Source organism: Lipophrys pholis, assembly GCF_963383615.2.
Source record: "Lipophrys pholis genome assembly, chromosome: 13".
Classification (NCBI taxonomy): domain Eukaryota; kingdom Metazoa; phylum Chordata; class Actinopteri; order Blenniiformes; family Blenniidae; genus Lipophrys; species Lipophrys pholis.
The window spans coordinates 9,202,575-9,217,240 of NC_137632.1; the positions used below are offsets into that span (position 1 = coordinate 9,202,575).

General features: G+C 41.6%; 1 protein-coding gene across 1 annotated transcript in view; it reads right to left on the bottom strand.

Annotated features, from left to right (window-relative positions):
- Positions 1 to 14,666, bottom strand: part of myo16 (myosin XVI) — a gene marked incomplete at both ends in the record, with an annotated part of 92,905 nt that overhangs the window by 25,501 nt on the left and 52,738 nt on the right. The window contains 6 exons of the mRNA XM_080478118.1: positions 857 to 1,062; positions 4,184 to 4,264; positions 5,266 to 5,462; positions 6,599 to 6,674; positions 7,948 to 8,148; positions 9,083 to 9,235. Coding sequence (XP_080334244.1) covers positions 857 to 1,062; positions 4,184 to 4,264; positions 5,266 to 5,462; positions 6,599 to 6,674; positions 7,948 to 8,148; positions 9,083 to 9,235 — 914 coding nt within the window. The remainder of the gene's footprint in view (positions 1 to 856; positions 1,063 to 4,183; positions 4,265 to 5,265; positions 5,463 to 6,598; positions 6,675 to 7,947; positions 8,149 to 9,082; positions 9,236 to 14,666) is intronic.

Below are 14,666 nucleotides of genomic sequence, written 5' to 3' on the forward strand. Positions count from 1 at the left end.
GAGAGAGAGAGAGAGAGAGAGAGAGAGAGAGACTTAAAGTTAAATCCTGCACTTGTTCTCAGGATCAGACGAATAGCAGGAACAGGAAGAGACAGACTAGCAGGTAATAGAAATGGAGAAGACGTGGCAAGTCACAGAATCGCATCAATCTTTTTCCTTTTCATCAAAGGAAGGAAAACCCCTGTGACAAACACAAAAAAGAGGCCGGTGATATTGAGTCAGAGTGAATTATGAGGGGTAGAAATGCTTTGCCTCTTTGTCAGAGAGCCAGGAACATAGTAAAAGAATTAGGAAGGCAGGTGACGGGGAGTAATGACGTTAAAGATCCGAGTGCAGGACATTGTGACCTTACACACAAGTGATTGGTTAATGCCTGTGTGTCAGGCTGACATGAGAAATGTGATCGTGGCATGCATCAGCAGCAATGTTCTCCCATCATATTGGGAAAAAAAAAAAAAGAAGGCATTCAAGGTCAAATTGCACTCTGAACAATAAAGGTTGCTGTGACTTTTCAATTCTAATGTGTCATAGCTTGTGAACATGTGACTCTCTTCCCGTGCATTCACTTGTAATTGTAGAAAGGGGACATGCTCAGGAAGGTTGGACTGACCTGCTGGACCTGTCATGCATACAGCGACAGCGGTCATGGTGACTTGTGGGAGTGTGATGCATCTAAACAACTGACATTAATGAAGCCGCCACAGGCAAAAGGCATGGCTTTCCATAAACTTTAAGACTTATCCACCGAAAGAGAAAGGCTTAGAGGGAGGAAGCAGTGAGATGAATGAAACGGCAGGAAATGATCTCCAGAGGACCGGTTTTTGACAAGTTTGGACACTTTGGCTCAGGCACTGACCTGCTGAGGAAACCAGGAAAGGACAGGCGCACGGGGTATCCGTAGCGTATCATTCGCACCATCTCAAGCACGCCGATGTACTGCAACTGGGTGGACACATGGAAGCTGTCAAAACTGTCGGGCTGACCGCTGGAGTTGGGGCGCACACACTCGACAAAGTGTGGAGTACTTGCTTGTAGTTTACTGATCATTTCTGACAGTGAGTTCTAAAAGAGAAGAACAATAACATCGATTTTTAATAACACAATGATACAAAATCTGTACTAGTAACTGGTTAAACTGGCAGCTTATACACAAATGGAAAAAAAAAAAGTCCTTTAACTTATTACAATGTTTGATATGTAGGACAGTGATTGGAGAGAGATTACATTCAGTTAATAACAAAGTGGTCAGATTCTTGGACGTGTGCTGGAGGAATGAGAAACACAAAGAGCCCTTTGCTAAGTGTGTGTGTGAATGTGAGAGAGCTTTTCTTCAAGCCCTGAATTCAAAGATGTTGCATCCAAGGTCACACAGACTCGTGCGTAAACACTTACATCTGTGTCTTGGCCACTCCTTCCTTACTGACGTCAGTCTATGCACTTCCTACCAGTATGTTCAATGGTCAATACCTCAGCCTTCGTCTTTGAACGCCACCAGCGCTCACGCTGGCATCCTCCCTCCGAACATGCGCATGCACTCAGCACACAGTGGTTGTTGTTCATTGTTCATTCATTCATGTGTGAGTGCTTCATGTTTGGCTTGGTACGGCATCATTCTTCAACCCACTCTCTCCTTCCCTGCCATTCCCCGAGGGATTCGTAGACCACAAGTCCACAACTTCGATTGTGCAACACACTGGATTCATTCAGAGTAGAAGTGCTGCTTCTTTGAACCACATTTCAGGCTTCTTGCATCACAAAAAGTCACAGAACAGTTTTACTCTAATTGAAGATTAATGTTACTTTTTATAGTTATGAAGCACAGTGCTCTCGCCTGAAGACATCTTCGGGTTGTATTGTTTAAAAGGCCATGAGGATTACATAAACCGGGGGTTCCAAACTAGTTTTTCAGGACCCCTGTAGGAGGCCGCCAGAGCCATAGTGCAGTTGTTCTGTAGTGTGGTGATCATTGTGTTTGACTAAAAGATGAAAAATCTCTTGTTTGACACCAGGTCGGAAACATAAACAAATTACTGTAGGCTGTGGCGGCTACAAGGTTAAATCAGTGAACTTAGAATCGGAAGTTCATAGATTCCAATCTCACAATGAACAGATTACCCTCTCTGAGGTGGTGCATTCAATGTATGTGTGACAAATACGGCATTCGACTTCTTCTTCACACAATCAACTGGAAACAGCATTGTTTCTGCATTCCAGCGTTTTATGTGTAAATAGCAGTACAGTTTTCATGTGGGGGCCACTCGTCGGTGCAGTGCTTTGGTAATACAACCACCCATGCATGCACACAGAGAACAGTACGACGTAAGCGTTCAAGCTCCTTGAAACAGCCTTGGTTGAACTTGATGAACTCAAGACCGCACTTGCTTAAGGAGCGACACGTCTTCCAAGACATATGACCGGTCTCGTTGACTTGATTCAATTATGAGGTGGATTTGCATGTGATCCACATGATGGTGAAGTAAAGGCACACTTTATTGAAGTTATGCAATTCAAAAGAGAACAAACACTCTGGAATCTTCCATTGTGATTGTTGTTGATCGTTCAGAACGATTCAGTTCAGTTTCCCTGTTTATATGGAGTTTGACAGCAGTTGCAATTTAGAAATGGTGCACTCTTGAAGCCATGTAATAAAAGTGCCATTTTCAGTGGCTAACAGAACAACGAGGAGTTTGCAGTTTTAACTTAGGGTTAGTGAAAACTGCAATCTTATATGTTTTGCATGTGGAAATAAAATGCATGCTTCCCGATGATTTTACTCCCACTATTGCATGTTTGTGAGACTGGGTGCGTCCGCCTACGGTTCCTTTCAATATAATGTTTTAGAAAATAAGATTTCTCTTGAGGCAATCTGGAGGCAGGGCGCTTCAGTGGAAAAGTTTGCTAATCACTCACAATTAAAACTACAATGACTTGATATCAGCCTCATCATGTGTTTGCTAAAAGGTAAAATGAGCCTTTCACTTACAACAAAAAGACGGCCAGATTTACTATGTTTATTATCATCAGCCTCAGCAGCATCAGGATTCCAATTAATGGAAGATGTCATTTATATTTTGAGAGCTGAATACCTAATTTATGCCATTCTTATTTCTGAAACTCGTAAATCAAACATGTAAAATTCTTGGTGGCATAGTGAAGTGGTGGTAATCGCTCTTGCTTCTCAGCGGGTCTGTCTCTGACCTTTCTTTCTGGAGGTTTTATGTGTTATGAAAGTGTTTCCTAAAAGTTGTGTGTTCAAGTAATCAGCGACTCCACTAGGCCTGCACAATATTCATTACAGATGCGGCATGTCATCTATTGTGATCACAATCTGACTTCTTAGGGATTTGTAATTCCACATGACAACATGCTTTCACATCTTGAAACCAACTGTCATCAGATGCAACCAGTGCTTGACGTACTTGTTTTTAGTCATTGCGTTTTGATTCATGTGATATTGCGCATCTGGCCTGTTGCCACCAGCATTGACGTAACATTGAAAGTAGGCCTCTATGTCAATACGTTGACATGCAGAGCAATCTGTAAGTACACAGCGCGTGTACACACCCTGAACTGCAGTTGGCATCACAACGGTGATAAATTTGCAGTATATTGTGTCCCAGGTGTAAACTGGGACAATCACACACACACACAATATATTATATTGTGTGTGTGTGATAGTCTTTCTGTGGCAAGACTGTCCCTGCTTTTTGCCCAATGTCAGCTGGAAAAGAGTCCAGAAAACTCTGGATGAAACACTATTACCTTTGATGTAGTAGGTTCTGAGGATAGATATATGTAAAATTCTTAATTCCATTACTGACTTTGAGTCAGTTTGTAACATCTTTCCTTTAAAAATCATCCCTCAATCTGTGTATGACCTTAAAAAGAAAGTACACACACACACAAAACAGGCACAGCCTGATTTACTAGGATCCTGTATAAAGCCTGCAAACATTACATGCTCACTCTGAGTAGAGCCGCTTTCACATCTGCGCACGATTTCAAGCCCAGCTTTACACGTGAAATCCTCCAGCCCCAAAGACAGTAAAATGAACAGACTAATTTTGTCTTACAACTATCAAGGCTACATTTATAAACTGCATTAAAAAATGCACAAGATATACCACATGACACGAAGCAGAAAGATTGGAACTTTTTCAGAATGATGGGAGATAATTCGTACCCTCAGCTGGACAGCCACCGTGATTGGTCCACAACGCTCGAGTCGATGGAGGAAAGAGCTTGAGCCTTTTTTCTTTAAGATCTGGGCAGACGATCAAGACAGAAGAATAACAAAGAGAGAGATATGCTGCGGGATTAAAAAAAATGACAACAACAAAAACAAAAGCTCATAAACAAATTTGACTATACATTTAAAAACATGATAAAGGGTAGCAAAATCAGATTAACGGGCACTACTGGAGAATTCAGTCACAATTACAATTTTTACATCCTTTAAAGTGAAACATACCGCTGGCATTTACTGTGAAACATGCATGTTTACAGCTCAACAGTATGCGCAATACATCATTATTACTGAATGTTACCGAATAAGGCGACTGGGACAGATCAGTCAGGTGAAATGTACTTTATGTAAGACTTTGCTCTAGATAGCCAATGAGCCACAGAGACACCAGACAGGACCTCCTGGAGGTTACACAACCAGCAAGATTTTTTTTACTCATATATGTTTACTGCTACACTGTACTTGCCAAAATACTGTAGCAGATAATTAAGGGAGGACTGGGACCGGACAAGGAGACGTAGTTTGTGCAGAATATTGTTATCAAGTGTGCCATTTGAGTTTTAATGACACAATGTAATGAGAATAGTGTACAAGTACAATCATTCTCATCTGTGTGTGTATGCATGCTTGTGGTGTATTTATCTCTTGCACGGACGTACAAACAAATCCAATTCCCAGTGATTTATATATAGCAACATGATGGGAAGTGGCTTAAATTTGACTAGTGTTGTCCAAAAATACCATTCTTGGATGTTTATTGATTGCCACAGCAGTCACTGACCAGCCAGAGGGGGAAAAAAAAAACAATACTGTGAGAGACTGTGTTCCCTCAAGTCATCCATTCCCATTATCTACTTTGAAACAGCAGCATGAGAAAAGTGCCTTCATAAAGATTTAAATGTACTCGGAAAATAATCAAAAGACCACAGAGAACCGAAGTCTTGGTGTTTAAGTATGTGCTGCAGTTGGGCCTGGCCGCCAGTGCTTGGACGAACTCCACTATGAACAATGTACTGTACCTTGGTTAGATCGCGGTACCTCCGGGGTTGTTGGGGGATAGAGCTGGCACTGGCGAGGGAGGCCGATGGCATCCTGTGGAGCAACAGGGCAGCTTTCGGCCCCCTCAGCCCAACGCGGCCCTGGGCAGCTGGCACCAGAGAACCAGTCTGAGTCAGCTTGGACTGGAAGAGCTGCTGCAATAATACACTCTCACTGGCTGTTGGGCACAAAGCACATACACAGAGAGGGAAGAAAATAAGCGCAGAAGAAGCCACAGCATTGGTTGAGAAAGGGGGTGGAAGTGAATAATGGAGCCGTGTGATGAACAGAAACAAAGAGAGAAAAGGAGGAAAGATCAGAGGAAGTGGGAGGAAACGCAAAATCTGTGTGTAAACAGTCAGGGAACAAGAGGGGGCAGACCATGTCACTCGACAACACGTGGATAGGTACATAACAAGGAGCCCATTCAGAAAGCGAAACAACATGTGTGTGACCATGAGTGTGGGGTTCCCGGTAAGAAGGCTGAAAACAACAGAGAGAATGAGAAAGAGTGGGGTTGCAGAATGACGATGGGTAGGTGTGTCACACAGAGGATAATAAACCTGAGTCCTGAACTCATTCAGTTGAGTTAATTACTCACAGCTCTGACAGGAATTGTCTTTTCATTGGAGACAATCATGTCCGCCACCTGAATAGTTTGAAGCACTTCATAGGTTTCGATTTCTAATTCCTTACGCAGAACAAAGTGAGGAGCAGTCTGATTAATCCCAGCTTGCATAAAGTCAGATGGGAAATTATCACGACATATCTTTTTGTATGCATCCTTCACGTACGCTCAGACGCTTCTGTTAGGACATATAGACCTATTTACCCTTTTTTTTTTTATGTTTACAACTAAAGTGAGGAGTAGATGGCACCTGTGAGAAAAAATAAAAACCGCATCAAATGTGTCTGTGTGTGGCTGAAAAGAAGCGACGCATGGATCGGTCAGACGAGCGGATAACAGCCAAGTGTGAGTGAATGGCTAGCCGTTGGAAGATTAGCCTCATCATGGAAATTATAGCAATTAGGCTGCTGGACGCAAGGCTAGCCTGGCAGTCGCACAACGACCGCCTGTGTCCTGTGAACCACAACAGCCCACATCTGGCACCTTCTACACACAATATACACACAGACGGTGCTGTCCGCTGCATATGGGATTAAACACACACACACACACACATACAAACACTATCGTGCTTGGACAAGGAGCGGTTTTGTGCGCTGTTTGTTTGCACAAAAGTGCTTCTTTGTGATGAAGTGAGCTCTGACGCCACAATGTGCTCGCGCGCCTGTTATTCATCGGGTACTTACACTTCATCATGAGCAGGAGATTCTGAGGAAGGCAGTCCTTGTTTTTTGTGAGTGATCCTGTGAGGTCATATGAAATCTGGGAAACAAAAACCACACATAGACACTCAGTCATACACAGAACAGAGCCGGTAACTGTTTATGCAGTCTGAACTCTCATCAATATAAGTAAGCAGAAAACACATATACAGCTTAGTTTAGGTGTGAGATAAGTTAGGAGTACTATTTTATTTGAGCCTGCACAACTTAAGGTGTTTATGTGATAAAGTACAGATTTCATATTATTGTCACATTGAGTATGAAACTCTTAAAGTAAACACATGACATATTATGCACAATCAAAAGGAGTTGAATGATTAAATAATAGTGACTAACGTCACAGACTTGCAGGTAATACAAAATAATAAAGGAGAAGCCGTTAACTTGCACAAGTCATCAAACGCTTAAAATTTCCTTTTGATCCAACCAAGTATTATGCAGTTTTTCCCCCCAATGTGAAATACATTAGCAGCAGTGTTGTGAATAACTTGTTCCTAAGTAATCTAGCAATCGTGCCAATACTTTGAGAACTACTGCCACAATGAAACAATTACTAAAGCAGTTATAAAGCTGAGATCCCCTTGGTTTGCTACTTTTGTTGTGCTTTTAATCAATTACAGAGCTGCTGTCTCGCTCTGTCCTGTTCATGTGTCGACTGGTGGCAGGTAGACGCGGCACTATTACGGTTGATGTGGGTTGATTATATCAGCCTGCTGATAAAAACAATGGAGGATGAGTAGACCAGAAGGATGAGCATCCCTACTGACGAATCCCACCCTGCATGCTGCTTATTTTTCAAAACATAAGAATAATGCTCTCGTTCACTTTTCCATCTTTCATCTTGTTTGTTTTGAACCCATAAACACACAATCGAGTAAATATTTTTTTCTGCTATAATGACTCAACAGCGTGACACAAATGTTCAGTGAATCACAGACAATAATATGAACGAAGCATGACTCAGGTGAACCAGCAAATGTGCGACTAAGACTGAGCGATGAGTCAAAATGTTGACTCCTTTTAGAGCTCTGAAGGTAAATTTAATGGTCTGACAGAATATTGAGCGCATCATGTCAATTTGCTTCATCCCCGGGGGGACCATAAAGCCAGAAGTATGCCTTTCATTGAAGAGGCAACTTACTGACCCATTCTATTTGTTTCGACTTCCCAATAAACCACGCAAATGTGCAGCATAAACGTCCCAAATTAGTTTTCTGGGGCTAAATAGCACAAACTCAAGCGTGGCTTGAGTGGAATAAAGACCTACGATGCCTGTCGTAAACGAGTGTAACGTTGGCGGACTTGACTCAGACCTGCGCTGCGTAGTGGCTGACAGTGAAGGCCGGGCCTTGGTCTTTAGGTGGGGGGTTGCCGTTGCCATCCTTGGTGGTGAGGGAGAGCCCGGGAGTCGGGTTTGAGTCCAGCTGGGCAGACAGCCTCTTGTACAGGGTCTGCTCCGCCGGCCGCAGGCTCTGGCTCTCCTCGTCTAACACACACAGAAGTCCCTGAGGCTTCTGCAGGAGAAACAAACAGATGCTCACATTGTTCATATTGGTCATTATTACAAACTCCAATTAATAAAGGGAGCAATACATTGTTTTCCTGAGACACTCCTACTGATCCCCATCAGGTAGGGTTGACCCTCAGATATGAAGCTCATCCATTCATACTTCTTTGTTTTTTGTTTTTGAGGGTATTTCTTAAATCATTATTTTTACATGGACAAGTATGAAGCATAAAACACTTGCTTTATTTAAATTGCAATGCAGGTCCCTAGTTTGGCCTTAATGTAAAAAAATTAAGGTAAAAAAAGAAAAACCTGCTTAGGGTAAAACTTAAGGTAAAAGAGATCCAGCAATATAAACACCAAAAACAATGCAATGTAGAAGCAATAGAAAATACAGAAGAATTTTACATATCGACTGTAAAATGTGTGGCACAATAGGATATTTTATTGCCATGGCATTTTAGTGATGAAACTTTGTTGGCCCTTTTAGAAACAACACAGTGTAAAACAACAAACTTAAAAAAAAAATAAATAAAAAAAAAGGGTATCAAACATACAGTAAAACGTGTGAAATGTTTTAAAGTGACTTGGTAAAAAAGAATGGGAAAGAATGACTCATTTCTCTTAAAAAAAAAAAAAGTACATTTGTGTTTAAAAGGTGAGTAATATTGTGTGAGTATCGCTGGCACTGATATGCATTAGAACCATTGGACCATAAGTCATTGAAATCTTTAGTTTGTTTGGAGAAATTCAATGCTAAACTTGCACATTTTCAATCTAAGGAGGAATTTTCGTAATCACAAATTGAACAATCTGCTGTCGTTATACTTTCGTAATGTGATTTTAAATGCTTGGCCACAGTTCTAGGTGGGTTTGCAACATTGGAAGACGTTTTTTGATGACGCTGGAGCATGCGGGCCCGGAATAGAAACCTACAGTACCTGAAGGAAGAAATCCAGAACTGCTGGATGGTTGCTCGGGGAGCACGAGGTCTCCATGGCGATGCCTTCCTGCAGACACTCGGCCTGCTCCTGCTGGAATAGGACCTCGGAGACGTAGCGCCTCAGCCTCTCGTTGGTCATATTCACGCACAGCTGGAATGTAAACAAACACATACACAGACCTGAAAACACAGTCTTCGGCACACACAGTGTTACTCCTCAGGGACAAGCTGTTGAATGTTTGTGTTTTCAAGCAGAGAAGTGTCCAAGTACAATCTGGACCATTACCCAAGAAGGCAGCAGGCGGCAAAGTCAGTGGAGTAAGCCATAAATGTATGAGGATACAGAACATTGCCTGTGGGTCTATAAGGCCTTTGTGTTTGTCCACTAAATTAAAGACAAATGCTGAGAGAGACGAGGTTTTACTGAACCAGGGCTCATCTAATCTTAGGACAAGAGGGGGTGTTTCTATGGCATACTGTTTATGTGTGGAGATCTAGCAAGGAGAGTGAAGCACATACTTCTACAGCAATGCCACGGGAAAAATCTAACCATGACAGAGTGCCATTAAAGGGGACATATCATGCTAAATCCACTTTTTTAGCCCTTAAATGCATTTTGTTGTATATTTAGAGTGTTTAGAAGTACAGAAAAGTTCAAAGTAGTCTCTTCAGGTGCTCCGTTGATATCTTTATATTCTGTTTTGGTCATATTTTGCGATCGGTTTCGATTTTTCTATTCTCTATTACGTTTTTTGAACAATGACGTCACAGTATTCTCAGCGGAACTGCCAAATTAGGACATCGACGTTTCGAGCAATCCGCCATTTTTGTTTCTCGCTGCGATTTTGTAGTCCAACCGAAGTTACGAGAGGATAAGTCGAAATGTTCGGTTGTTGGATGTAGTAACCCACAAGCTTCGTTACACCGTCTCCCAGCATCAGAACCTTTTCCAAGTGCCTGGTTGAGTTTTATTTTTCACAGAAATGTACCCACATCTGTGGGTAAGGTCATTTTTGTGTGCGCGAATCACTTTAAGGACGACTGCTTCAGCAACCTCCGCCAGTATAAAGAAGGATTTGCCGAAAGACTTGGTCTGATTGAGCGGTCAGTTCCTTCTATCTATGGAGACGACGAACAGAGCACTTCGGTAAGCTGTATATAACGCTAAAAAGTGTGATGATAAGACGTCCCTGTCATTGTTTTGTTAGCATTAGCAGTTGCACCGTCTTCATATGTTAGCGCTGTGTGCTCGTTTTAGATTATAATGTAACTTCTGTGTTAAATAGTCGTTGTAATACAGGCAGTATTGTAGTAGTGGGCATGGATGGAGAAGTTAGTGTAAATATAGTAACACACCATTGCGTTACATCCATATGAAGACGTTGTTCTGTAGGTGCATCATCGTCATTTTCATCTCGCTGCGCCGGGTCCGACTCTGGCTCCAACATGTATGGCTGGATGGACAAATCTTCCCTTGTTGACATTTTGTAAATAATGTGTGAATATAAAGTTTCTGCGCCGCTAGATAATTGTATCTGTTCTATCAAACTACAAAGATGGCCGAACAGGGTGACGTTGAACCGAGTGTCACCTCTGCAACCTGGAGAGGAGGCGGGGTATGAAGAGACCGCCCCAAAACGAGTTGCTCTCAGAAGCACATCAGAAAAGGGGTTGAAAAGGGGCCTGTGGAGCTCTAATAATGAGGGATTCAGACCCAAGCATTGCAGTTTCGCGTTGTATAGACCACAACTGTATGATTTATATGTAAAAAGGAAGGATTTAAAAGCATGATATGTCTCCTTTAAAACTTTGGCATCCATCTTTTTATCTAGTGTAAAGAATTTAATAAACATTTTCATTCCATTTATACAAAGATATTCCTTATTTACTATATCTATCAGTTAACTGTGTGTGTGTGTGTGTGTGTGTGTGTGTGTGTGTGTGTGTGTGTGTGTGTGTGTGTGTGTGTGTGTGTGTGTGTGTGTGTGTGTGTGTGTGTGTGTGTGTGTGTGTGTGTGCTTTGATTGAGTGGTGTGAATTGTTTATTTGATTTTGTGCATCTTGTTAAACAAAAAATGAAACTGACAACCACTTTGGCCATTCAGAAGGACTGAATGTGATAAATAATGGGCCGTGTTTCTCTAAACACCCTTTCACTCGTTATTGTTTTATTGTAAATTCTATTGCATGCGTTCGCACAATAACAAAGAATCTAGAATATTGAATTTCATGGGCCCATGGGGAAATGTAGAAACATTAAGTCTGTCCTTTATTAAAACACAACGTTTAAAAACAGCTTCTGGGAATTAATTAGAGTCAGCTGAAATAGAATAAATATGTCACTTAAAATCATACTGGGTATGAGAGAGAGAGAGAGAGAGAGAGAGAGAGAGAGAGAGAGAGAGAGAGAGAGAGAGAGAGAGAGAGAGAGAGAGAGAGAGAAAACGAACAACACATGAATTTAATCTAAACAGCATGTGTGAATTTGTGATTACCTGCATCTCTTTATTTTGTTCTGATTAGCATCTTTACACATTTTTTATAATGTCATTCACATGTGTGGTCTGCAACTTTGTGATTAAACCACTAATATTGGAAGCAGAAAATTACATTGTAGTTAGAAAATCAGTCAGAACAACCTCAGGAAGTGTTTACACACTGTCACGTCTTTCAGCGGTTCAAATTAAAATGAGGAAAACACAAACAAACGGGATTAAAGCTTCCTGACACAATAACTCTGTGACCCACGATGAGGATGCCACCCTGCCTGATTGAGAACTGCTGATCTAAGTGTGTTGTGGCTCCAGTCCTTGCTCTCCTTACGTCTGTGTTTGTCTATTCTTTGTCTTCAAGCCCGTCTAGTCCATTAAAGGCTTAGTCCCAGCAGGTGGTTGATTGAGTTAGCTCATTAGCAAAGTGCTGAGCAGGTACAACACAGCCCTGACAAACACAGTCCTAATTAACAAGCCCTAATGACCCTGATCATGCTGTGCATGTAGGGCATGCTTGTGTATGTTTCAGCATATGTGTACGTCTGTGTACAAACATGTCAGGGCTTGTTTGTCAGTGATGTACTGACGGAGATTATTGTGTTTGTTTATCCAGATCTCACTCCTATGTTCTCTTCTGTGGGAGGCGTGGGTGATTTGAGTTGTAGGATATTAATAGGCGGCGCCAACACTCAGCGAAGGGTATGCTGGGCATAAAAGAAAGAGGTTTATAGTCTCTGTAATTCTGCTGCTATGTTATTTTAATCTGCTTCCTTGTTTTCTGTCCTGTGACCTAGAAGACAAAGGTTACATAACCCCTCACTTTCTCTGGGATTAGAGGACATCTACGCAGATGAGGAAGGCCACCGTTATCTCAGTGCCACACACACACACACACACACACACACACACACACACACACACACACACACACACACACACACACACACACACACACACACACACACACACACACACACACACACACACACACACACACACACACACACACACACACACACAGCTGTTTCCATCACTCCGGGGGACTTTATGCTGATTTACTGCTCGTCCCATCCTTGAACATAACCACTGCTTGCCTAACTCTCGACTCAGTCAACCTCAAAACACGTATGTACTTGCAGTTGAATGATTTGTGATTTTGCGACATCAGCTGTGTTCTCAAATAATGTGAATGTTCGCACAGATTTACGTTCTGACAAAGATAAGCGTAACTCACGCACACACACCCGTGCACACACACACACGCCCATGCACACACCGACTACACAAACAAGTTGCGTTTTCATGTGTTTCAGGGACGTTGCATTGACTTACACTCATTATCCCGAAGAATGACTCTAAGCTCACCTATACTGATGTTTTAACCTTTATGATTTACAGTGAACGGATGGAACCAGTTGATGGTAACATTTATCCACAGTGACAAATTTACACACGATCAAGTTACATGAACAAAAGATTGAATGTCTTCAATTCCTGCTTCTGTTTCAAAAATAAAACTTCTAAAAACAATGTTTAACATAAAGTCCAGACGTTTCATTTGGAATGTGGTTTTGTGTCTCAAACAAAACTATAAAACACGTTGAGATCCATGACTGTATTTAACAAACTAAAGCTAGTATTACCCTAAATTGCACTGTATACTTTTACTTAAGTGAAGAATATTAGTACTGTTGACTCTCCTGGTTAGAACTACAACTTGCCTTACTCTTAATCCAGAAGTCCCAAAGTCCAGTGCAATTTAATGTCAACAAGACAATTCAATTAAATATTTTAATTGGTTTTTTTTTTTTATCGCACAATTAAAATAAAGAGTTTCTTGTGCAATGCAAAATAATTCCACTGCTGATTAAAACTTCTGTCAGCAGTCAAAACTCAATGCATATACTTTTTTTGGTCATTAAACATGAAGACAATATGAACATGAATACAGAGCAGTGCAAATTTGTTTAGCTGTGGTTTCAGGAATGAGGAAACTGATCTGCAAATATCCGATATCATAAAATGACAGTTTAAGGAATAATGGTTCCTTTTTTGTTGTCGTGCTCTTGCACTGAAGTGACCCTGTCGTGGCAGCAGTGACCCCAAGCCCCTCCCCCCCCCCCATACATTATTCTCATTAGGATTTGATTCCAACCCTCCCCAAGCTCTCTCATAATGTCTTTGTGTAATGAGATTTATGTCCCCACAGCAGCAATAAACACAAGTTTACGCACACACGCAAACAAAAACAAACACATAAGTGTCCTTTGCAGAGGCTGGAGCCCCCCCGCAGTCCCACAGGGAGGAAGCGTGAGGCCTGAGCAGCAGGAATGAGCACTTAAACTCTCGAACAGGATGAATTACACTGTAAAACACACGCACACTCAGTCCTATTGTTCTTACAAAGCAGCGGGCTATTAACGGCGCGTCTGATGAGCACATGGCAGCTTCACAAGTGAGCCATACAGAGCTGTACATGTTGTACTCAAAACAGCACAATATAATTGCACACAAACAGTCACCTAAGGACAACCGAACATAGCAGACAAGCTGTGCTTTCCACATAGCCCTAATTCATGTGAAGTCATTGTCCACGGACTAATATTTTACATTAAACATCTGATTGTGAAATCACTTTGGATGTTGATTCAGGAAATTATGTGTGACGGTGTAAAAAAACAAAAAAACGAAACTGGCAATGCACTTCAAATGTGCCCGTTTTTTTTAAAATGCAAAAACAGTAGAGTTTAACTTTACTGGATTCAGTTTGAATTTACAATCGATTGTCAATAATGTGGACTAAACATTGTTTCCATTAGCATTCACTGCTTTGGCGCGGCTATCATCAAAAACATGTTGCACAAAGACAGGCATTGTGTGAGCCATCGGTTCATTCGAGGACAGCAGAAAATCACGCCACAGTCGGCCACAGACCTCCCCTCTGTCATCACAACTACTGACAAAAATGTCCGCTATAAAGCGGAGAGGAGCCCAAAATATATCAGCCAGTTTTGATTAAGATCTGTTTGGAACTACAATGCCATATCTTTTTTCTTTTGTCTTTTGTCAGGAGAGATTTCTGCAGCTCGG